At 43.5% G+C, this 21,908-nt stretch overlaps 1 protein-coding gene and 1 pseudogene across 4 annotated transcripts in view; one reads left to right on the top strand and one right to left on the bottom strand.

The window, feature by feature from the left end:
• Positions 1 to 1,880: 1,880 nt before the first annotated feature.
• PANK2 (pantothenate kinase 2) overlaps positions 1,881 to 21,908 on the top strand; it is a 42,836-nt gene continuing 22,808 nt past the window's right edge. For 2 of the 4 annotated variants that reach the window (XM_066387312.1, XM_066387309.1), the window contains exon 1: positions 1,941 to 2,367. In XM_066387312.1, the coding sequence (XP_066243409.1) occupies positions 2,091 to 2,367 (277 nt within the window). In that variant the 5' untranslated portion in view covers positions 1,941 to 2,090. Of the gene's footprint in view, positions 2,368 to 21,908 lie in introns of all 4 variants that reach the window. The other 2 variants (XM_066387311.1, XM_066387313.1) reach the window with 2 other exon arrangements.
• On the bottom strand, positions 11,176 to 11,545 carry LOC136405988 (small nuclear ribonucleoprotein G pseudogene; annotated as a pseudogene).

Genomic DNA, 21,908 nt, shown 5'->3' with positions numbered 1-21,908 from the left:
CTGGTGCAGTGGATAGAGCATCGACCTGAAATTGAGGTCTCCAGTTAGAAACCCTGGGCGCGTCAAGGCACATACAACAAGCAAGCAATGAACAACGAATGTGAAGCAACTATACTTCTCACTCCATTTCCTCTCTCTGTAAAAGTCAATAAATAAAATCTTAAAAAAAAAAAAAGAGAGAGGCAGTGATGACACACATGTACTTAAGAGGAGAATAAAACTTTCTGGTAGTGTATTGGAATTTCACAGTATCACTGAATCCATGTCTTCTTTTGATTATTATAAGGTAGAGCAGCGAACTTTTCTGAAGTCCAGGTTCTGTCATTTTATAAAACTGTGTGCCTCTCAGTAAGTTGCCTCATCATCCAGATGTTGCTGGGAGAAGTGAGATGTAAAGGCGCTCTGTAAACTATAAAAGACGCTACACATATTTCAGGTGTTGTTTCGATGCTGGGGTTCATCTTAGCAGCTTCAGATGATGATGATTCTTTGATTCCTCAGGACAGAAGCTTCCTCAGGTTAAGGAAAACCATATATATTTTTTTATTTTTATTTTTTTTTTGTGGTAGTGGGAAGGAGCCAGAAATATAGGCAATGCGATTTGTAAGAGTAGTTAGTAGCTGTTCTTGGTTTTTGTAGGGTCCATCTGGGGTAGCTTCCTGCAGGAGCTGGAATTTTCAAAGTTAGGAAATCGGGGGTTCCAGAGTTATTCCTACGGTGAAGGGAGCAAGTTTGCAGTGAGCATAGTCATTCTATTCAGCAAGTAAGAGAGAAGTGTATCTTTCTTGTTCAGTCAGCTACTAGCAGTCATTATGGGAAAGGTAAATGAAGGAAATAAGTAAGCGCCATCACCCAAAGACCATTGCAGTCTCCCAGGGGAAGGATTTAAAATAAACCTCCAGTCCTGTTCAACTTGACTGAGGGAGTGCCCTGAAGGTAGAGAGGGGCAGGGTCCTAACAGACTTGGTAACCCCCAGGAGACGGGGCCCTTGGAAGGGCCTTTGGTAGGTGTGAGAGGTCAGAATCTCAGGGCTGGAGGCGACCATGTTCTCGTCCCAGAAAAAAGGCATTAACATATTTTTTAAAAAAGATTCTCCCTCCTCCAAGCTCCAAGGCGGCCACCAAATCCTTCCATGTTCTCTAGCGCACCACACATAAAGGGGTGCCAGACTCTCTTTCAAAAACCTAACCCTACTTCCCGGCTCCCACACTCCCTCCTTCACCACAGGAGGGTGGCGAAGGATTTATAACCCACCTCTTTCTTCCAGTTGTCATGGAGACCAACCCCGGTCCTTTCATTTTTTCTGGAACTGGGAACATTTCTCCAACGCAGTGAGAATGGAGAGGGCTTAGTCCAAACACGCCAGTGGCGGTGCTGGGGGAAGGGGCAGGCGTCCTCGACGGCAGCGAAGGAACCAGGCTGAGGGACAAAGACTAAAGTCAGCCGCAGTTCCAGACCCTCCGTCTGCCAGCGGACGCTGCGGGGGCACTGCTGGGCCGGAGGAGTGAGCTGGGGGAGGGAGGGACAGAGCAGCTCTGCGGGGGTCGGGGGCGCGCGGCGGCGTCCCGGGAGAGTTCTGAGGCCTCGGGGCGCGGACCTGTCCACCTGGGTAGGCGGTTGCGAAGGGAGGAGGGGGCCCCTCCACCCACGCGCTCATTGGGCGGTGCCGCCATCACTCCCCGCTCTGCCACCCTGCCTTTCCCTCCTCCGCCGATCCCGGATCCCCTCCCAGGCATTCTCCGCCCGCCCCCGGCCTGAGAGTCTCTCATTGGGCCGAAGGGGCAGTCAATCTGACTCGAGTCAGGAAGCCGATTGGGCACGAGGCCTTCGGGCTTCCTCCCAGCTTGCTGGGATTGGTTTGTTGCGCGTTGGCGCAACGGAAGAGGCGGCTGGTGGAGGGTGCGACTCCGCTTCTGCTGGGCTGCCGCGGAGGAGGCAACGAGGGGTCCGGTACTGGGGGGCTGGCTCGGGCGGCAGCAGTGGCTGCTGCGGATGGGAGGGGGTTGGCTCGGCTCGTCCATGGAGCGCCACGGCGGGGCCGCCGCCACTCCCGTCTCGTCGACCCGGGAGCCGGCGCCCGAGGAGCCAGATGGGCGGCGGCAAGAGCCGCCGCGGCGCCGGGCGAACAGCGTGTCGGAGCCCGAGGTCGGCGCCTCTGCCGCGGCGGAGGGAGTCAAGCGCGAACGGCCCGGCTCCTACGGTGGCGCTCCTTCGGTCTCCCGCCAGCGCGTGGAAAGCCTTAGGAAGAAGCGGCCGCGTAAGTGCCCGGCGGGGCGCCCTCACGGCTCGCCCTGCCCCCTTCCGGTCCGGCCACCGTTTTTCCCGCGCGCCGGCGTGGGGACAGTGCCCCCGCACGGTGGTCCCAGGTTGGTGCGTGGGCAGATAGTGGGTTGGAGGCCTGGGGTCCCAGAAACGCCGCGGCCTCGGGGTTCGGCCCTGGCGCGCGGTAGTCAGTGCAAGAGCTGGGACCCTTCCTCCCTCCGAGCTCCTTGAGCATTCTTTGCCCCGGAGTCACTTTCATTTGATCCTGCAGAAGGCCTTTTTTGACTCATTTCCACCATCTCCTCTCCCCCCAAATCCTTTGAATCTCCAGTGTCTGTCTAATGTGGATTTTCAAAGAACTGCTCTCCAAGACATTAAGTCTTTTTTTTTTTTCTGGAAATTTCGGACTTGCTGGAAAATGGTTAACTGACCCCTGAGTTGCTGCAAACCTAACTGGATTCCGTGTTCTGTGCACTAAGTTTTGGCAGTTTTTCTAACCGTGATAATTCAGGTCATCTCTCACCCAGGTGGCTTCTCAATTTTCTTTACATCTATTTGCTGAGACTCACGATCCAGGACTGGAGCGTTCTGGGCATTAAGGCTTTTTTGTTTTGAGGGAAAAGGACATTTTCCTGAATCTCGCCTTGGAAGTTGTATACGCCTTTTCCAGATAATCGTTTTCCCTCTCTATTATTACTGTATCATTTTCTGTGTTCAGATCTAGTCCAAGTATTTTCTCTTCATTATAGGTCTTCAATTCAGGCCGTCTGTGTAGCGCCTTTGGTGCTGTTGAAAGTATCCACTGGTCTGATAGGCTAATGTAAACCTTACAGCGTAGTATCATTTTATATGAGGTTGGACATTTTTTTTCTTTGCTATTGTGACCAAATTTCTATTTCAGGAAATCATCTTGTTTTAATAATCATCTTGCTTATGAGAGGAAGACATTGCAGGATGAGTGTGAGCTTTTTATTGGATGATCATGTATAATACATTGGGCCAACCGCTCAGTTTTACTTTTTTTTTTTTTTTTGGTATTTTTCTGAAGCTGGAAACGGGGAGAGACAGTCAGACAGACTCCCGCATGCGCCCGACCAGGATCCGCCCGGCACGCCCACCATTGGGCGAAGCTCTCCCCACCATGGGGCGATGCTCTGCCCCTCCGGGGCGTTGCTCTGTTGCGACCAGAGCCACTCTAGCGCCTGGGGCAGAGGCCAAGGAGCCATCCCCAGCGCCCGGGCCATTTTGCTCCAATGGAGCCTCGGCTGTGGGAGGGGAAGAGAGAGACAGAGAGGAAGGAGAGGGGGAGGGGTGGAGAAGCAGATGGGCGCTTCTCCTGTGTGCTCTGGCCGGGAATCGAACCCGGGACTTCTGCATGCCAGGCCGATGCTCTACCACTGAGCCAACCGGCCAGGGCCTCAGTTTTACTTTTAACATACATGATTTGGATGGGTAACTGTAGCCCTATTTTGCTATTAAAAGTGTGGGAGTTTTCAATTTTTCTGTCTTTTACTAACCTCTTGAAAGAAGTTTGGGAAATACCTACTTTCAACCTATACCGTTTTTAGAGCCAATTACCTGGTTTATGTTTTATTTGAGAGACTTTTTTTAAAAATTATTTTTATTTATTCATTTTAGAGAGAGAGAGAGAAAGATAGAGAGAGAGAAGGGCGGAAGAGCAGGAAGCATCAACTCCCATATGTGCCTTGACCGGGCAAGCCCAGGGTTTTGAACTGGCGACCTCATGGTTCCAGGTCAATGCTTGATCCACTGCACCACCACAGGTCAGGCTTATTTGAGAGACTTTTAAGCGGTGCAAAACAGTTCCTTCATGGTTTTGTATTACATTATTGGATATGGATGCAAATTCCAGAGATTCAGCAATCACAAACATATAGTCAATTTTTAGTGGCCACTTGCCACAAGGATTCTAAGTGAGTATTACATTTTGAGTGTTACACAGGTCAGGTGCACTATAAAAACTATATTAAAAAAAAAAAATTAAACCCGCCACCCCACCCTTTGTCTTTCTCCTAAGCTTCCAAGGGCCCTTTTTTTGCTTCTTGTTTCCTGAGCTTATGCGGCCCAGCTGGCTCACTTTTACTACCCTTATAACTTTCTAAATAAACTTTCTCTTATAATTCAAAAAATAATTTTTTTTCAGGTACTTTTCTGAGAGTTTTAATAGTTCATTAATCCTCACACGACTCTGAGGTAGGTAGGTAGTAGTAGTATTCCATTTTACAGATGGGAAAACTGCGGCCCATTTGCCCAGTGTGAAATGGCTGGTGAACAGAACTGTAAACTTAGAAATTTCATTTCATAGCATCCGCTCTTAACCACCATGTTTTACAGATTGTTTATGTTTTTTATTTTTATTTTTTTTACAGAGACAGAGAGAGAGTCAGAGAGAAGGATAGACAGGGACAGACAGGAACGGAGAGATGAGAAGCATCAATCATTAGTTTTTTGTTGCGCATTGCGACACCTTAAGTTGTTCATTGATTGCTTTCTCATATGTGCCTTGACCGCGGGCCTTCAGCAGACCAAGTAACCCCTTGCTGGAGCCAGTGACCTTGGGTCCAAGCTGGTGAGCTTTTGCTCAAACCAGATGAGCCCATGCTCAAGCTGGCGACCTTGGGGTCTCGAACCTGGGTCCTTGGCATCCCAGTTTGATGCTCTCTCCACTGCGCCACCGCCTGGTCAGGCTGTTCATGTTTTTAATAGCTAATTTCTTCATTGCTCTGAGAGCAAGCATAATCATGATCTTTTGTGTTCAAAGGTTTTCTTACTTGAAGTGAAAATTTCTAGCTGCTTTCAAATTTTGAGCATAAAAACGACCTGGGGAATTAAAAATGCAGAATCCCTGGATTCAGTTTTCTTTTTTGGAATCAAAATTTGGAGAGGGTTCTAAGAACCTCCTCATGTCATTCATCTACAGGTGACTCAAAGACTACTCTGAAAAACACTGGTTTAGACTGTGTTGGGGAGGGTTGTATAAGGTGGTTTTGAAACATCTTTTAGGAACTGAGACAAATATTTGTGTTGTAGGATTTATTTTTTTGTCTTGTTTGCCATTTCTTGTCTCTCAGAGACCTGCTAAAGAAATAACCTGCTAAAGAAATAAACAAGAAAAATTAAAAAAATAAACAAGATACTATCCTTTCTCCCATTTGCTTTTTCTGTGCTATACCGGGGTGTACCTCTTGGAGAGATGGTGTGTTAGACTACTGGACTCTTCACGAATTTAACAGTTGACCCTGGAACAACATGGGTTTGAACTGTGTAAGTCCACTTACAAGAGGATTTTTCTCAATAAATATCTGGACTGTTTTCCATCTGCATTGGTCTGTGCCATTTTATATAGGGAACTTGAGCATCCCACATTTTGGTATTCAAAGAGTATCCTGGAACCAATTCCCCTTAGATACTGTGGGACAGCTAAACTTGGAGGGAGTCAGTTATGTGGATTTTTGAATGCGTGGGAATCAGTGCCTGTAGCTTCCTCCTCCATGTTGTTCCTTCCAGAGGCAACGAACGATATTGGTCTTAACTAGGAGAGAATCCAGTAAAGACTCATTCTGTCTGTAGGTGGTGCCACTTTTCTTTTAAGGTTAGCAAACCTTGTTCTGACGTCATTACAACTGGTCTGAAGATAGGAGACTAATTGTCATTTGAAACTACAAGGAGCTATTTATTCAGTTCTTGTAGGCTCTGGTTTTAATCCTGTTCTGCCATACATGTTCCCTAGTAGTGTGGTTCCCAAAACTGTCCTCATCCCAGGCTTAACACATCGCAGTCATTAGGGGTAAGGCTAGGCATGTGTGTGTCTAAGAAGATCTTTAAAAGTTTTAGATTAGGTATTGTGTCACAAGACTGAGAGAAATACCAAATAAAGATTGGTTTAAAATGATGGAAACAAGATGCTAATAATGGTAACATAGTGCTTACTTACTGGTGTTAGACACTATACCAAATAATTTATGAACGTATCATTTAGATCTCACAATTATCCTGTGAGGTAGGTACTTTTTTATTCCTAGTTTCCAGATAAGGAAGCAGGCTCAGTGAAATTGTTCGTTTGTCGAAGAGCACGTAGTAAGTTAGCAATGAAGCTATATGTTTTGCTTCTAGATGTCTGAATTCCAACCCAGTGTTCTTGACTTGATTCATTTTGGGATGAGGAGGTACATGCCATGTAATCCATAGCAGTGGTCTCACATGGAATCACCCAGAAGTTTAAAAAAAAAAAATAGAAAAAGAGACCCCTCAGATTTCAAGGGATCTAAGAACATGCATCTTTAGTTTTAAAAATTTTAATAAGCCATGTTTACATACAGTGAAATGTACAATTTTGAAAAATGTATGTATTCATGTAATAGGAGAATGCTTTAATCAAGGGCCCCAGATGTGCAGGAAGTGTGGGAACCCTGGGGTCCGAGTGTTCCATACCACTGTGGGATGAGCGGGACCTTTCAAAGCACGGGAGATCTTTGGGACTTACAATTTGGGCTCATCCCAATCATGGAACGTCCTTAACTTCCATTAGTTTAGATTTAAGCTTTTGTTTGTAGCTTGACAATTTTAAACTAGAAAATGGATTGCTTTTCCTTGGCTTTGGGACAGCATCAGTGTTGGCAGAACGGAGCTGGTGCTGGCCCCTTTATCATATGCAATTTCATCTTTAGTTAGGGAATTAGGAAAGGCTGTCCCTGGAAGCTAGGGAAAAAGTTCGAGATATATCATATATATAGCTTTGTAGCTGCATTCTTTTTTTTTTTTTTTTGAGAGAGAGAGAGAGAGAGACAGGAACATCGAGCTCCTGCTCCTATATGTGCCCTGCCCTGGGGAATGGAATTGGCAACTGTACTCTGGGAGGATGCTCCAACCAATAGGCCAGGGCTTAATTTTTATTGATTTTTAGAGAGAGAGAGAAGAGGAAGGGAGAGAGGGGGAAAGGAAGCATTCATTTGTTGTTCCACTCAGTTGTTCATTCTTTGGTTGTCTCCTGTGTGTGCCCTGACGTGGGATTGAACCTGCAACCTTGTCATTTTGGGATGATTCTCTTAACCGACTGAGTCAATCAGCCAGGGCGCTTTGTAGTCCATTTTTGAGAGACAGAATGGGAGAGCATGCTTTTTTGAACTATTTTGTTTACTTTAAATGAAATTGAAGTAAAGACAACCCTTCTTTTGGATGTGTAATAAATATAAAACATTAAATAGGGCCTAAATATAGTCCTATTGGCCCTGGCCGGTTGGCTTAGCGGTAGAGCGTCAGCCTGGTGTGCGGGGGACCCGGGTTCGATTCCCGGCCAGGGCACATAGGAGAAGCGCCCATCTGCTTCTCCACCCCCCCCCCTCCTTCCTCTCTGTCTCTCTCTTCCCCTCCTGCAGCCAAGGCTCCATTGGAGCAAAGATGGCCCCGGCCCTGGGGATGGCTCCTTGGCCTCTGCCCCAGGCGCTAGAGTGGCTCTGGTCGCGGCAGAGAATCGCCCCTGGTGGGCGTGCCGGGTGGATCCCGGTCGGGCGCATGCGGGAGTCTGTCTGACTGTCTCTCCCCGTTTCCAGCTTCAGAAAAATACCAAAAAAAAAAAAAAAAAAAAAAAAAAAATATATATATATATATATATAGTCCTATTATGCAGTTGTATAAAATGGTAGAGTTTGTTATTTTAGGGATTTTATGTATGAATCGTGCATTTAGATAATACGATTTTTCAGTTGTTGGCATCCCTGTTCCCTGTTTATCTGAGGAGACAGTAAACAAGACGAGATGTGTGCTACTAAAAATATTTGCTTAAACACATTTGAAAGGAAAGAGAAGGAGCAAAAGAGTAGACCGTTGGTTGTTGGAGAGGACCATGTCAAATAGTGGAAGGTGGCTATTTTAACTGGTCGTTTAAACTTTAAAGGATCAATGGTGTTCCTTTAGCTTACATTTATAACTTGGCATTTTTCAGGTTCATAACTTGGGGGATCTTTATCTTCAGGCATTTTTCTCAATTAATGTCAGCAAGAGTGACTAGGATGTGAAAATCCCCTTTTTAAAATAATGGCTTAGCCTGACTGGTGGTGGAGCAGTGGACAGATCATCAACCCGGGATGCCGAGGTCCCAGGTTTGAAACCATTAGGTTGCCAGCTTGAGTGCTGGCTCACCAGCTTAAGCACAGGTTGCCAGCTTGAGTATGGGATTGACACGATCTCATGGTTGCTGGCCTGAGCCCAAAGATTATTGGCTTGAAGCCCAAAGTCGCTGCTTTGAGCAAAGGGTCACTGGCTGGTCTGGAGGCCCCCCCCCCCCCCCCCCCCCCCCCCCCCCCCCATCAAGGCACAGATGGGAAGCAATGAACAACTACTGCAGCTCTGAGTTGATGCTTCTCATTTCTTTTCCTTCCTGTCTCTCTCAAAAAAAAGGGCTTAAATTTTACTGTCTAAAAGTGAAAGCATGATTTTGAGTATTTATATTTTTTGAATGTAAAGTATATTATTGAGTCTGCTGATTTTATAACATAGTATTTTTTTTTCATAGTATTTTTTAAGTATCTAGTTCCTGAGTTAAAACTATTTAGTGAATAAGAACAATTTTATTAAGATATATCTTTCAATATGAGGACAAGGATTGCTGTGTAGACCAGCCTAAGGTGTGGATTTGCAATATCTACCCACATGTGGACTGGTCATGGTGCAGTTCATAATGTTGGAAAATTGAGAACATTTTTATAAACCATATATTTCTCACTGGAAAGCATGTCAGTTGTTGGGATTTATTATGAGTCAGACATTGTGCTAAAGATGGTTTTACATAAATAATCTGTGAGGGAGAGTTTAAATTCTTTTGTCAAGTATAGATCTTCTAGGCTGAGTACTTTAGAGCAGTGGTCTCCAACCTTTTTTGGGCCATGGACTGGTTTAGTGTCAGAAAATATTTTCACGGATCAGCCTTTAGGGTGGGATCGATAAATGTATTACGTGACCGAGACAAGCATCAAGAGTGAGTCTTAGACGGATGTAACAGAGGGAATCTGGTCATTTTTAAAAAATAAAACATCATTCAGACTTAAATATAAATAAAACGGAAATAACGAGACTAAGAGACATGGACAGGAGTGTGGTGGTTGTGGGAGGAGGGGGAGAGGCACAAAGAAAACTAGATAGAAGGTGATGGAGGACAATCTGACTTTGGGTGGTGGGTATGCAACATAATTGAATGACAAGATAACCTGGACATGTTTTCTTTGAATATATGTACCCTGATTTAGTGATGTCACCCCATGAAAATTAATAAAAATTTATTTATTAAAAAAATAAAACAGAAATAATGTAAGTTATTTATTCTTTCTCTGCGGACTGGTATCAAATGGCCCACAGACCGGTCCACGGCCCGGGGGTTGGGACCACTGCTTTAGAGGTCTTAATACAGAAAATATGCTAAGAACTGCAGACTAAAATATGTTAAAATTAATGAAAGGACTCACTAATTAAACATAATAAATAGGTATTCTATTGATGAGATATGAGGAATGTGATAGTGTAGCAAAAATTGCTTTTTCTTTGACTTTTATCCGGAACCACATACTTTTTTTTTTTTTAACTTACTGATTTTTTTTTTTTTTTCATTTTTCTGAAGCTGGAAACAGGGAGAGACAGTCAGACAGACTCCCGCATGCGCCCGACCGGGATCCACCCGGCACGCCCACCATGGGGCGACGCTCTGCCCACCAGGGGGCGATGCTCTGCCCATCCTGGGCGTCGCCATGTTGCGACCAGAGCCACTCTAGCGCCTGGGGCAGAGGCCACAGAGCCATCCCCAGCGCCCGGGCCATCTTTGCTCCAATGGTGCCTTGGCTGCGGGAGGGGAAGAGAGAGACAGAGAGGAAAGCGCGGCGGAGGGGTGGAGAAGCAAATGGGCGCTTCTCCTGTGTGCCCTGGCCGGGAATCGAACCCGGGTCCTCCGCACGCTAGGCCGACGCTCTACCGCTGAGCCAACCGGCCAGGGCCAACTTACTGATTTTTAATGAGAGAGGAGGGGGGTGGGTGTGGAACATCAATCTGTTCCTGTATGTGTCCTCACCAGGGATCGAACCAGCAACCTTTGCACTTTGGGAGGATGCTCTAACCAACTGAGCTATCTGGCCAGAGCCAGAAACACATATAGTTTTGATATATGTATTCATGATATATGTGGTAGTCTACAGTCACCTGTAGGACTCTGAGCCCCTTTGGACAGGCTAGATGTTTACAAATAACAGAGTTGTATGGACTGAGACCATTCCCTCTGCTATTGTCTGAAGGCATGTTTTTCCCTGGCTGGTTTTGCTCAGTGGATAGAGAGCATCGTCCCAGCATGCCAAGGTCATGGGTTCGATCCTGTTTGGGGTATGTAGGAGAAGCGATCAATGAGTGCACGACTAAAATGTAACAGCTAAGTGGAACGAGTTGATGCTTATCTTTCTCTTCTCCCCTTCTCTCAAATCAATAGAAAATTTTTTAAAAAGGAAGGAAGCATGTGTTTAATGGACCTCCCATGCCTCACAGTGCCTTAGTTATTGAATATGGTAGAGGGTTTGATCAATAGTACAGAGAAAAATCCCAAAACCATTAAAGGCTATCACAAAGATATGACCTGACTTGCTCTTTTGTTTCTTCTTTTTCCTTAACTATTGTTAATTGTCTTTATATATTTAAAGTATGTGAATTTTAGCCTGACCTGTGGTGGCACAGTGGATGGAGCGTCAACCCTGAGTGCTGAGGTTGCTGGTTCAAAAATCCTGGGCTTGCCTGGTCAAGGCACATAAAACAAGCAGTCAGTGAACAACTAAAGTGAAAGAACTATGAGTTGATACTTCTTGTTCTCCATTACCATCTCTCTTCTCTCTGTAAAATCAGTAAGTAAAATCTTTTTTTTTTTTTTTGACCAATACAAAAGTTTATTTAACAAAAGTTCAATATGAAAAATGTACATGACTCGCTTTTTATAGTGTAGTAGTAAACAGGTGCTGTGGAGAGGGGACACGTAGAAGCAGTTAATTTCTCTGGTAAACAGCCATTATACTCGTTCCAGGGCTTCTAACATGATGATACTATTTCCTCGTATTACCACCATTCCAATATTGTTCTGTTGCCCACTAGTTGCCATCTCCACACATTCATCTATCACAAGATTCATAAAGGGATCAAACCCCCGCAGTATTCCTTGGACATGTCTGCCACCATTTAATTTCAATGATAACTTCTTGTCCATAAATTTTTTAACTCGGGAGGGTGAGCTTTGCTCATGGTGCCTAATCAGGGAGCTCAGAGATAACCTCAAACGGAGTAAGTAAAATCTTTAAAATAGCCCTGGCCAGTTGGCTCAGTGGTAGAGCATCGGCCTGGCGTGCAGGAGTCCTGGGTTCGATTCCTGGCCAGGGCACACAGGAGAAGCGACCATCTGCTTTTCCACCCCTCTCCCTCTCCTTCCTTTCTGTCTCTCTCTCCCCCTCCCACAGCCAAGGCTCTATTGGAGCAAAAGTTGGCCCGGGCGCTGAGGATGGCTCCATGGCCTCTGCCTCAGGCGCTAGAATGGCTCTGGTTGCAACAGAGCGACACCTCAGATGGGCAGAGCATCGCCCCCTGGTGGGCATGCCGGGTGGATTCCGGTTGGGCGCATGGTCGGGCGCATGCGGGAGTTTGACTGCCTTCCGGTTTCCAACTTCAGAAAAATACAAAAAAAAAAAATCTTTAAAATAAAATATGTGAATTTTGTTAAACTACTTTATTATTATTATTTTTTAATTTTATTTATTGACTTCAGTGAGAGAGGATGGAGGGGGAGAGAGGCAGGAACATTGAACTGTTCCTGTCTGTGCCCTCATCGGGGATTGAACTGACTGGCAACCCCTGCATTTCAGAGCAATGCTCTAACCAACCAAGCTATACAGGCAGGGCTAATTTTATTTTCTTATTAACCCAAGTATATGTGTTCTGTGTTCTTAGGTTGGTATAGTTAACTTTTAAATATACTTGTTAAAGGAGTTAAAAATTTTTTTTAAAAGATTTTATTGATTTTAAAGAGAGGAGACAGAGTAAGATAGGGAGGAGCAGGAAGCATCAGCTCGTATTAGTTGCTTCTTGGCAAGTCCAAGATTTTGAACCGGTGACTTCAGCATTCCAGGTTGAGGCTCTGTCCACTGCGCCACCACAGGTCAGGCCGATTTAGGAAATCCTGATTTTGAGGCCCACCTCTACCTTTCCTTGACCATGACCATGGGCTCTTTTGTATTTTAGTTTCTTAATCTGTAAAGTGGGATGATTATAGTACTTAACTATAACATTAACATAACATTAAGTTAATGCAGTCAAGTCCTAAAATAGTGTTTGGCTGTTAATAGACAATCACTTAAAAGATAATAGCCATATACTAATGTTTCAATTTTTATTTTTATTTTTTTACAGAGACAGAGAGAGTCAGAGAGAGGGATAGACAGGGACAGACAGACAGGAACGGAGAGAGATGAGAAGCATCAATCATTAGTTTTTCATTGCGCATTGCAACACCTTAGTTGTTCATTGATTGCTTTCTCATATGTGCCTTGACCGCGGGCCTTCAGCAGACCGAGTAACCCCTTGCTGGAGCCAGTGACCTTGGGTTCAAGCTGGTGGGCTTTTCCTCAAACCAGATGAGCCCGCGCTCAAGCTGGCGACCTCGGGGTCTCGAACCCGGGTCCTCTGCATTCCAGTCCGACGCTCTATCCACTGTGCCACCGCCTGATCAGACATGTTTCAATTTTTTAATCTAAGGAAACAGGAATCAGGTTTTATTTGCTTTAGGTATTACAGAATCTCCCACTGGTCTTAGATCTGTCCAAATAATCTTCAGATTCCATTCTTGTTGATGAAAATGTTTGTTTGTGGATGATTATAGTACTTAACTATAACATTTTTGCTATATCTCTTTCCTGTACACCAAGTTGGCAGGGATCCTTTTTTTTTCCCAGAGAGAGGGACAGATAGGGACAGAAAGGAAGGGAGAGAGATGAGAAACATCAATTCTTTGTTACGACACCTTAGTTGTTCATTGATTGATTTCTCATATGTGCCTTGACGGGGGTGGGGGTGGGGTGGGGGGGCTACAGCAGATCGAGTAACCCCTTACTTGAGCCAGTTCAAGCTAGTGAGCCTTGCTCAAACCTGATGAGCCTGTGCTCAAGCTGGCAACCTCAGGGTCTTGAACCTGGGTCCTCCGCGTCCCAGTCCGATGCTCTATCCCAGGGGTCAGGAACCTTTTTGGCTGAGAGAGTCAGGAACGCCACATATTTTAAAATGCAGTTCGTGAGAGCCATACAGTGACCTGGGTATGTTACGCATTATCCATAAAAATTTGATATTGTCCCAGAGGATAGCTGTGATTGGCTCCAGCCACCTGCAACCATGAACATGAGTAGGAAATGAATGGATTGTAATACATGAGAATGTTTTATATTTTTAACGTTATTTTTTTTATTATTATTAAAGATTTGTCTGCAAGCCAGATGCAGCCATCAAAAGAGCCACATCTGGCTCGTGAGCCATAGGTTCCCGACCCCTGCATCCACTGTGCCACCGCCTGACCAGGTGGCAGGTATCCTTGAATTGATGGCACTGCTTGTAGGAAAATAGGAATTGAAGCTCTGTTTCAGTTATATCCAGCACTGTTGCTTTTTTAAGACTGAGAAAACTTTGTTTCTTCTAGATGCCAAGGATAGACTTTGAATGATTCTTGCCAGGTTTGATTCATCCTGTCACTGGAAATGGAATTTGTGTTGGAATAAAAAAATTGGCACTCTCCCTAGATTGAGGTAGAATGGCTGCTGAGTAGTCAAACCACAGCGTTCTCTTTAGAATTGCACTGACGCAATCGTTAGGTTAATTTGGGGAGAAGTGAAAGTTTAATAATATTTAGTCTTCCTGGGACAGGTTACATCTTCCTGCTGCTTTGTCATACAGCACATCATTTTAATAGCTGTCATGCACATTTAGTGTTAAATTTATTTCTGAATATTTTATGACTTCTGTGCATGACATTTTTAATGTCATTTTTTTGTGATTTTGCTCATTATAGGGGAAAAAACAAGTTTTTTGTATCAAATACTCAAAAAATTTTTATTAGTTATGTTAGTTTAATTTCTTAATTTTTATTTTTTAACCAAGTTGAGAGAATTATGGTTTTTCTCCTTCAATTTATTAATATAAGCAAGCCTCATTCATTGGAATTTCTAATGTGAAAACCATCCTTACATTCCTGAGAAGAATCCCTATTGGCAGTGTTGTGTTACTCCTACTGCACAGCTCTGTTCTATTATTTAATAATTTCATGTTTTTACATTTGTATTGTGTGATACTTTTCTGGTGTTGATATGAGGTATGACTTGGGAGTCTTTCTAGATTTGTGTGTGTGTATGTGTGTGTGTGTTCCTTAGAAGCTCCCTTAAAGGTTTTCCTGGAAACCATTAGGGCCTGGTGCTTTTTGTTGTTTTTGTTTGGGTGATAAATCTTTGACCACTTCTTCAGAAATTTCAGCGCTTTTGATTTCTGGGTAGGGTTTTCTTCTTTTTTTTTAGATTTATTGATTTTTAGAGAGGAGAAGGTTGGGGGTGGGCGAGAAGCTGGAAGCATCAATTCATAGTACAGTAGTTGCTTCCTGTATGTGCCTTGACCAAAGCCCAGGGTTTCAAACGGGTGACCTCAGCATTCCAGGTCGACACTTTATCCACTGAGCCACATAGGTCAGATTTCTGTGTTTTCTACCTTATTTTGAGCCACATTTTGTATTCAGGTTTTTTTTTAATTTTATTTATTTATTTATTTTTTACAGAGACAGTGAGTCAGAGAGAGGGATAGACAGGGACAGACAGACAGGAATGGAGAGAGATGAAAAGCATCAATCATTAGTTTTTCATTGCGCGTTGCAACACCTTAGTTGTTCATTGATTGCTTTCTCACATGTGCCTTGACCGTGGGCCTTCAGCAGACCGAGTAACTCCTTGCTGGAGCCAGTGACCTTGGGTTCAAGCTGGTGGGTTTTGCTCAAACCAGATGAGCCGGTGCTCAAGCTGGCAACCTCGTGGTCTCGAACCTGGGTCCTCTGCATCCCAGTCCGATGCTCTATCCACTGCGCCACCGCCTGGTCAGGCTTGTATTCAGTTTTTTTTAAGCTAATCCCCTGGTTTAGTTTACATTTTAAACTTACTGTTCTAAAGTATGTTAGCTGATTTGTATACTCTGTTACATACTCTTTCATTTTTTTTTTTTTTTAAAGATAAAAGCTCTAGCTTCTCTTTCTTGGATGTACCTACTGGAAATTTGTCAGTTTTGATGGCGTCTCAAAGCTTGATTTTTACTGAAACTGACTTTTTTCCTACTTATTTGAAGGTCATATGTTCTTTTCTATCCTGGTTGGTTCAGTCCATTTAAACCATCACTTCTTTATTGTTTAGAATTAATGGAAGTCCCTTTCCCCCAATAAACAGAACTGATGCTTGCTTTTACTTCCCTTTCTTTCTCTTCCCTTTTTGACTTCATGATGAAGATATTTTTTTCTAATTTCATTTACATCTTGCTTTTATCTTTAATAGCTTCCTTCTGTTTAATTTGGCTCTGTTTTGTCTTTTTATTCTTTTTCTAGCGTTTCAAATTCTATATGACATTCTCTTTTGTTCAGGCTTTCTTTTTGAATACATTTGATAAACATTTAAGGCGAGAAGTTTCCTTTTTTTTTGTGGCAGAGACAGAGAGAGTCAGAGAGAGGGACAGTTAGGGACAGACAGGCAGGAAGGGAGAGAAATGAAAAACATCAGTTCTTGGTTGCAGCTCCTTAGTTGCTCATTGATCTCTCATATGTGCCTTGACGGGGGGAGGGGGGCGGGGGGGAGCTACAGCAGACCGAGGACCGAGTGACCCCTTGCTCGAGCCAGCGACCTTGGGCTTAAGCTGGTGAGCTTTGCTCAAACCAGATGAGCCCGCACTCAAGCTGGCGACCTCGGGGTTTCAAACTTGGGTCCTCCGCATCCCAGTCTGACGCTCTATCCACTGCACCACTGCCTGGTCAGGCGAGAAGTTTCCTTTTTGAGTGTCACCTTGGGTATATCATATTGTTTTTGATATAGAGGGATCTCATTATCATTCATTTAAAAATAAATTTTGTTTTGGTTTCCTCTTTAATCTCAGAGGTAATAGTGGGTTTAAAACTTTCCAGGTGGATACGTTTCTTCGTATTTGTTAGATTAATTTCTAATTTTGAGGTGTGAAAGTAAATTTGTCTATGGCCGTAACACCCTGAAAGTGCCTGCTCTCATCTGATCTCGGAAAGTAAATGCAGTTTGTTTTTGTTCTTTGGAACTTGACGTTCATAAAGCTTGTGTAGTTAATTTTTGTGAATGGTTTATGGGTATTTGAAAGGAAAGTGTATTTGGGTTTTTGATACAGCGTTATATTTGTGTTTAATAGATCACCTTATTAATAGTCATAGTCAGATCCTCTATACACCTTTATTTTGTATGTGTGCAAATTTCTGAGACCTGTGTCATTTGTAGATTTGTCAGTTTCTCCTTGTTTTTAATATTTTTTGGAGTGTTATACTTTTTTATGCAATCACATAATTTTGTCTCCTTTTTTTATTTTTTATTATTTATTTATTTATTCATCTTAGAGAGGAAAGACAGAGAGAAAGAGAGAGAGAGAGAGAGAGAGAAGGGAGGAGCAGGAAGCATCAACTCCCATATGTGCGTTGACCAGGCAAGCCCAGGGTTTTGAACCAGCGACCTCAGCATTCCAGGTCGAGGCTCTACCCACTGCTCCACCACAGGTCAGGCTATTGTTTCTCCTTTTAGTGCTTTTTGTTTGAATTTTGTCTCCTAGTTACCTGTTTTCTATTAACATTTTCTTGATACAGTGGAGTAGCATTGTCCAAGCATTTATTTTGCTTACCGTAATTCAACAATATAAATGTGGCAGATCAGTTAAATAAATGATGCCAGTGATTTCTACCCACTGATTTGGTCAATGAATAGTATATGATTCAGAGTGAATGTGGGGATGAGAGTTGTGAATCTTACTTTCTTGGTAGGTCACTGCCTGGAAGGGCACCTTTTACCTTGTGAGCATAGCCCCTGTTAAATGTACTGCAGGTCTTAAAACATGGGTTTGACTTTGACGGTAGCATGTATTGTTCCTGCATGTAAGGCAGCTAGCTGCTCTATCAGTCACCAGTGAGGCTCTTAACATGTTGGTGTGAGTACTGGACTTTTGATTGGAAGCTGTTTTTATCGTAAAGCATGTTATTATGGGACTTTGTTGTGGGTGTTTTACCATTTATGTATCTTTCATCTACTTGTATAATCTTGTTTTAGATGCATTTGTTAAAGAAGCATATGTTGAATTTTCTCTTCAATCTGGAAGATACATTTGACCTATTTGTGATTACTGATATGTTTGCATTCATTCCTGATGTTTTTAATTTTGTATTTATCATATTTTTATTAACTTTTTTGTTTTTGAACTGATTTTTTTCCTACTTATTTGAAGGTCATATGTTCTTTTCTATCCTGGATGGTTCAGTCCATTTAAATAATCACTTCTTTATTGTTTAGAATTAATGGGATTCCCTTTCCCCCTAAAAACAGAACTGCTGCTTGCTTTTACTTCCTTCTCTTTCTCTTCCCTCTTCGACTTCCTGTGTTGAAATTGGGTATTTTATATAGTTCTAGGTTACTTGTTTTTCTAAAAGCATGTTTTGTTTCTTTTGCTTATCATTGTTCCTTATAGCTCAAATCTTAGGTGCTTGAAAAATTCTATTGGAGTGCATTTTACTAATTATTTTAGGGAATGTCTTTGGGTAGTAAATGTTGAGCTCTTTTATGTGTGAAAATGTCTTTTTCACTGCTTCTTGAAAGCTGATTTGTCTGGAAATGAGTTTCAAAATCTTTTTCCTTATCACTTTGAAGCTATTGCTTCATTGTTTTCTAGCATTTGTGTTGCTGATGAAGTCTCAGTTTTACCCTTATGTGACTGATGTATCTTTTTAGGAATTCACTTTTTTCCTTTGGGAGTTTTTAGGATTTCATTAAGATGTATGTGTTCAAGTATCCCCTTTTCCCACTCATTGATTCGGTTTAACAATTAGTGGATCCTTCAACCTGATGATTAATGTACTCCCTCCCCTATCTCCATCAGAAAATTTCTAGAACTCATATAGGATAGATGTTGGACTCTGGTTCTATGTTCTGCATATGTACCTTTCTTTCATACTCAAGAGGCATTTTAGGAGAATTTCTTAGTTTTCCATTTTATTTTCTGCATGTATTTTGTTGAGTGTACTTGTTAAGCTTTATTTTGGAAATCAAATTTTCTCCTTTTTTGTACATGTGTTTTTATTGAGGTGTAATCTACATAGAATAAACTGCATTCATTTCAAGTGTACAGTTCCATGCATTTTGACAGATATGTACACCCATGAAACTCCCCTCCCCAACAATCATAATTTGCATTACCATGGAAAGTTTTCTTCTACCCCTATGCAGTCCTTCCCTCCTTCTCTCCCTCAGCCTATCTGCTTTCTGTGAGATGCAGAAAGGATTAGTTTGCATTTTCTAGAGTTCTATAAATGGAATCATATAGTATGCAGCCTTTTGTGTAAGTTTTCCTCAGCCTGTATTTGAGATCCATCTATGTTAATTATGTAGTAGTTTGTCTTTTTTTTTTTTTTGTACCTCTCTGAAGCTGGAAACGGGGAGAGAGTCAGACAGACTCCCGCATGCGCCCGACCGGGATCCACCCGGCACGCCCACCAGGGGGCGACGCTCTGCTGCGACCAGAGCCACTCCAGTGCCTGGGGCAGAGGCCAAGGAGCCATCCCCCAGCGCCCGGGCCATCCCTGCTCCAATGGAGCCCTGGCTGCGGGAGGGGAAGAGAGAGACAGAGAGGAAGGAGGGGGGGGGGTGGAGAAGCAGATGGGCGCTTCTCCTATGTGCCCTGGCCGGGAATTGAACCCGGGTCCCCCGCACGCCAGGCTGACGCTCTACCGCTGAGCCAACCGGCCAGGGCCAGTTTGTCCTATTTTTAAAATCCCTCTCCCCTCTAGCAAATTAACGTTGATACAGTTCACAGACATTAGATTTCACTAGTTTTACATAACCTTTGTGTATGTGACTTAAGTTCTGTATAATTTTATCACATGTGTAGATTCTTGCAGCCATAACCACAGCTGGCAACCAATCATTTCTTAATTTCTTATTTTTTAAATGGTAGTTTGTTCATATTTTGTGGATAAGAACTCATTTTACCTCTGAGATGTTTATGATTAAGTTTCCTGTTTGTTCCTGCAACTCATTCTTCATATTTTTAGCTTCCTGTTTTTGTGGTGTTGATTTCCCTTTTGGTGCTTTTCTTTTGTCAAGTGGTCATCTCTGGTTGGAGGATTGCTATTTTCCTGTCAGTGATGCAGTGTCTGTTTACCAGTCTGTCAGGTTGTATTGTAGGGGAGAGATGGGATATATAGCCAGAATTGGATACCTATATCTTCTGGGTAAAAGCAGCTACTTGGGTGCCATCTGCATCTTGGGCTCAAGTGCCTGTGTTCATTGAAAACTGCCTCTGTTGTCTGGAGCAAGTGGGGAGTGGTTCTCAGGAGAGGGAAGGAGCTGACCTGTCCAGTTGTGCCAGTATCCCCACCAGATCACCCATGACACCAGAGTTCCTGTCTCCCCATATAGTCTGGATGGAATACCCCATGCTTCCCCCATCCCTGTAACTGTTCCCAATTAGTATAGTATTCCTTTTTTGAGGTTTCTGGACAGTTAACTACCTTCAGCAGCCTAGTTTGGGTAGTATCACTTCTTGTTTACAGAATTATTTTAGAAAATAATATATCAATAAATCTATATCTTTAGTCATTTCTGGGATTTAAAGTGGGAAGGGAAGGCAGGTATATCTGCAGTCCATCTTTACTAATCTCGTGTGTGTGTGTGTGTGTGTGTGTGTGTGTGTGTGTGTGACACAGAGACAGAGAGGGACAGATAGGGACAGACAGGAAGGGAGAGAGATAAGAAGCATCAGTTCTTCATTGCGACACCTTAGTTGTTCATTGATTGCCTTCTCATATGTGCCTTGACTGGGGGGTACAGCAGACCGGGTGACCCCTTGGTCAAGCTGGTGAGCTTTGCTCAAACCAGATGAACCTGCGCTCAAGCTGGCAAACGGGGTTTTGAGCCTGGGTCCTCCACGTCCCAGTCAGATGCTCTTATCCACTGTGCCACCTCCTGGTCAGACTTTATCTAATCTCTTAAAGCCATTTTGGGGGGGTTTTTGGTAACAGATACTAGCTTTGAAACATCTGTTGCATTGAAGTCTGTTGAAATCTTTTTTTAAAAACATCAGGGCCCTGGCTAGTTGGCTCAGCGGTAGAGCATCAGCCCAGTGTGTGGAAGTCCCAGGTTCAATTTCCATCCAGGGCACACAGGAGAAGCGCCCATCTGCTTCTCCCCCCCCCCTTCCTCTCTGTCTCTCTCTTTCCCTCCCGCAGCCAAGGCTCCACAAGTTGGCCCCGGCGCTGAGGACAGCTCCATGGCCTCCACCTCAGGTGCTAGAATGGCTCCGCTTGCAGCCGAGCAATGCCCCAGATGGGCAGAGCATCGCCCCTTAGTGAGCTTGCCGGTGGATCTCCGTCGGGGTGCATGATATAGGAGCCTGTGTCTGCCTCCTGCCTTTCATATATTAAAAGAAAATAAAGAACATTAGGTTTTGAGAGAAATTGAACACTGAATCTTGCATGTTACATAGGGTTGGGAGGTAGAGGGTTTCCTCTACCCCTAGTCTGAGTAGTAAACCAGAGCTCTGAAAACTTCTAGCATTTCATATGTAAGCCAAGGGGAAGGATGGAGATTTTCATACTCAATCTTTTTTTGTTTTCAGAGTTGAGGTTCATAGGTAGTCATTTTTTTAACAATTAATTTGAGAGAGAGAGAGAGAGACAGGATAGAGAGAGAGAGAGGGAGGATAGAGATGAGAAGCATCAACCTGTAGTTGTTTGGTGATTGCTTCTCGTACATGCCTTTGACCCAGGGAGTTCAAGGCAAGCCAGTCACCCCTTGTTCAACCAGTGGCCTTGGGCTGCATGCCAGCATCCTTTGGACTCAAGCCAGTGACCTTGGGATCATGACAGTAATCCTGTGCTCAAGCTGGCAACCTTTTCAAACCAGGAACCTCAGCATCCTGGGTTGATGTTCTATCCACTGTGCCACTACCCATCAGGCCATTTTGTTGTTTTTAATATTTCATAGGGCAGTTTGGGCTTGTCTGTATAAGAGCTGGGTTGGCTTGACAGTCTGATAATGTTTTGTTTATAATTTTTACAAAAAGTTATTCTTCCAGCCTAGTGGTGGCACAGTGCATAGAGCAGGGGTCGGTAACCTTTTTGGCTGAGAGAGCCATGAATGCCACATATTTTAAAATGTAATTCCGTGAGAGCCATACAACGACCTGTGTACATTATACATTATCCAATAAAAATTTGGTGTTGTCCCAGAGGACAGGTGTGATTGGCTCCAGCCATCTGCAACCATGAACATGAGTGGTAGGAAATGAATGGATTGTAATACATGAGAATATTTTATATTTTTAACGTTGTTAT

This window comes from Saccopteryx leptura, chromosome 5 (genome assembly GCF_036850995.1).
Source record: "Saccopteryx leptura isolate mSacLep1 chromosome 5, mSacLep1_pri_phased_curated, whole genome shotgun sequence".
Taxonomy (NCBI): Eukaryota; Metazoa; Chordata; class Mammalia; order Chiroptera; family Emballonuridae; genus Saccopteryx; species Saccopteryx leptura.
The sequence above is the reverse complement of the archived record's forward strand: the minus strand, read 5'-3'. Positions and strand labels throughout refer to the sequence as shown.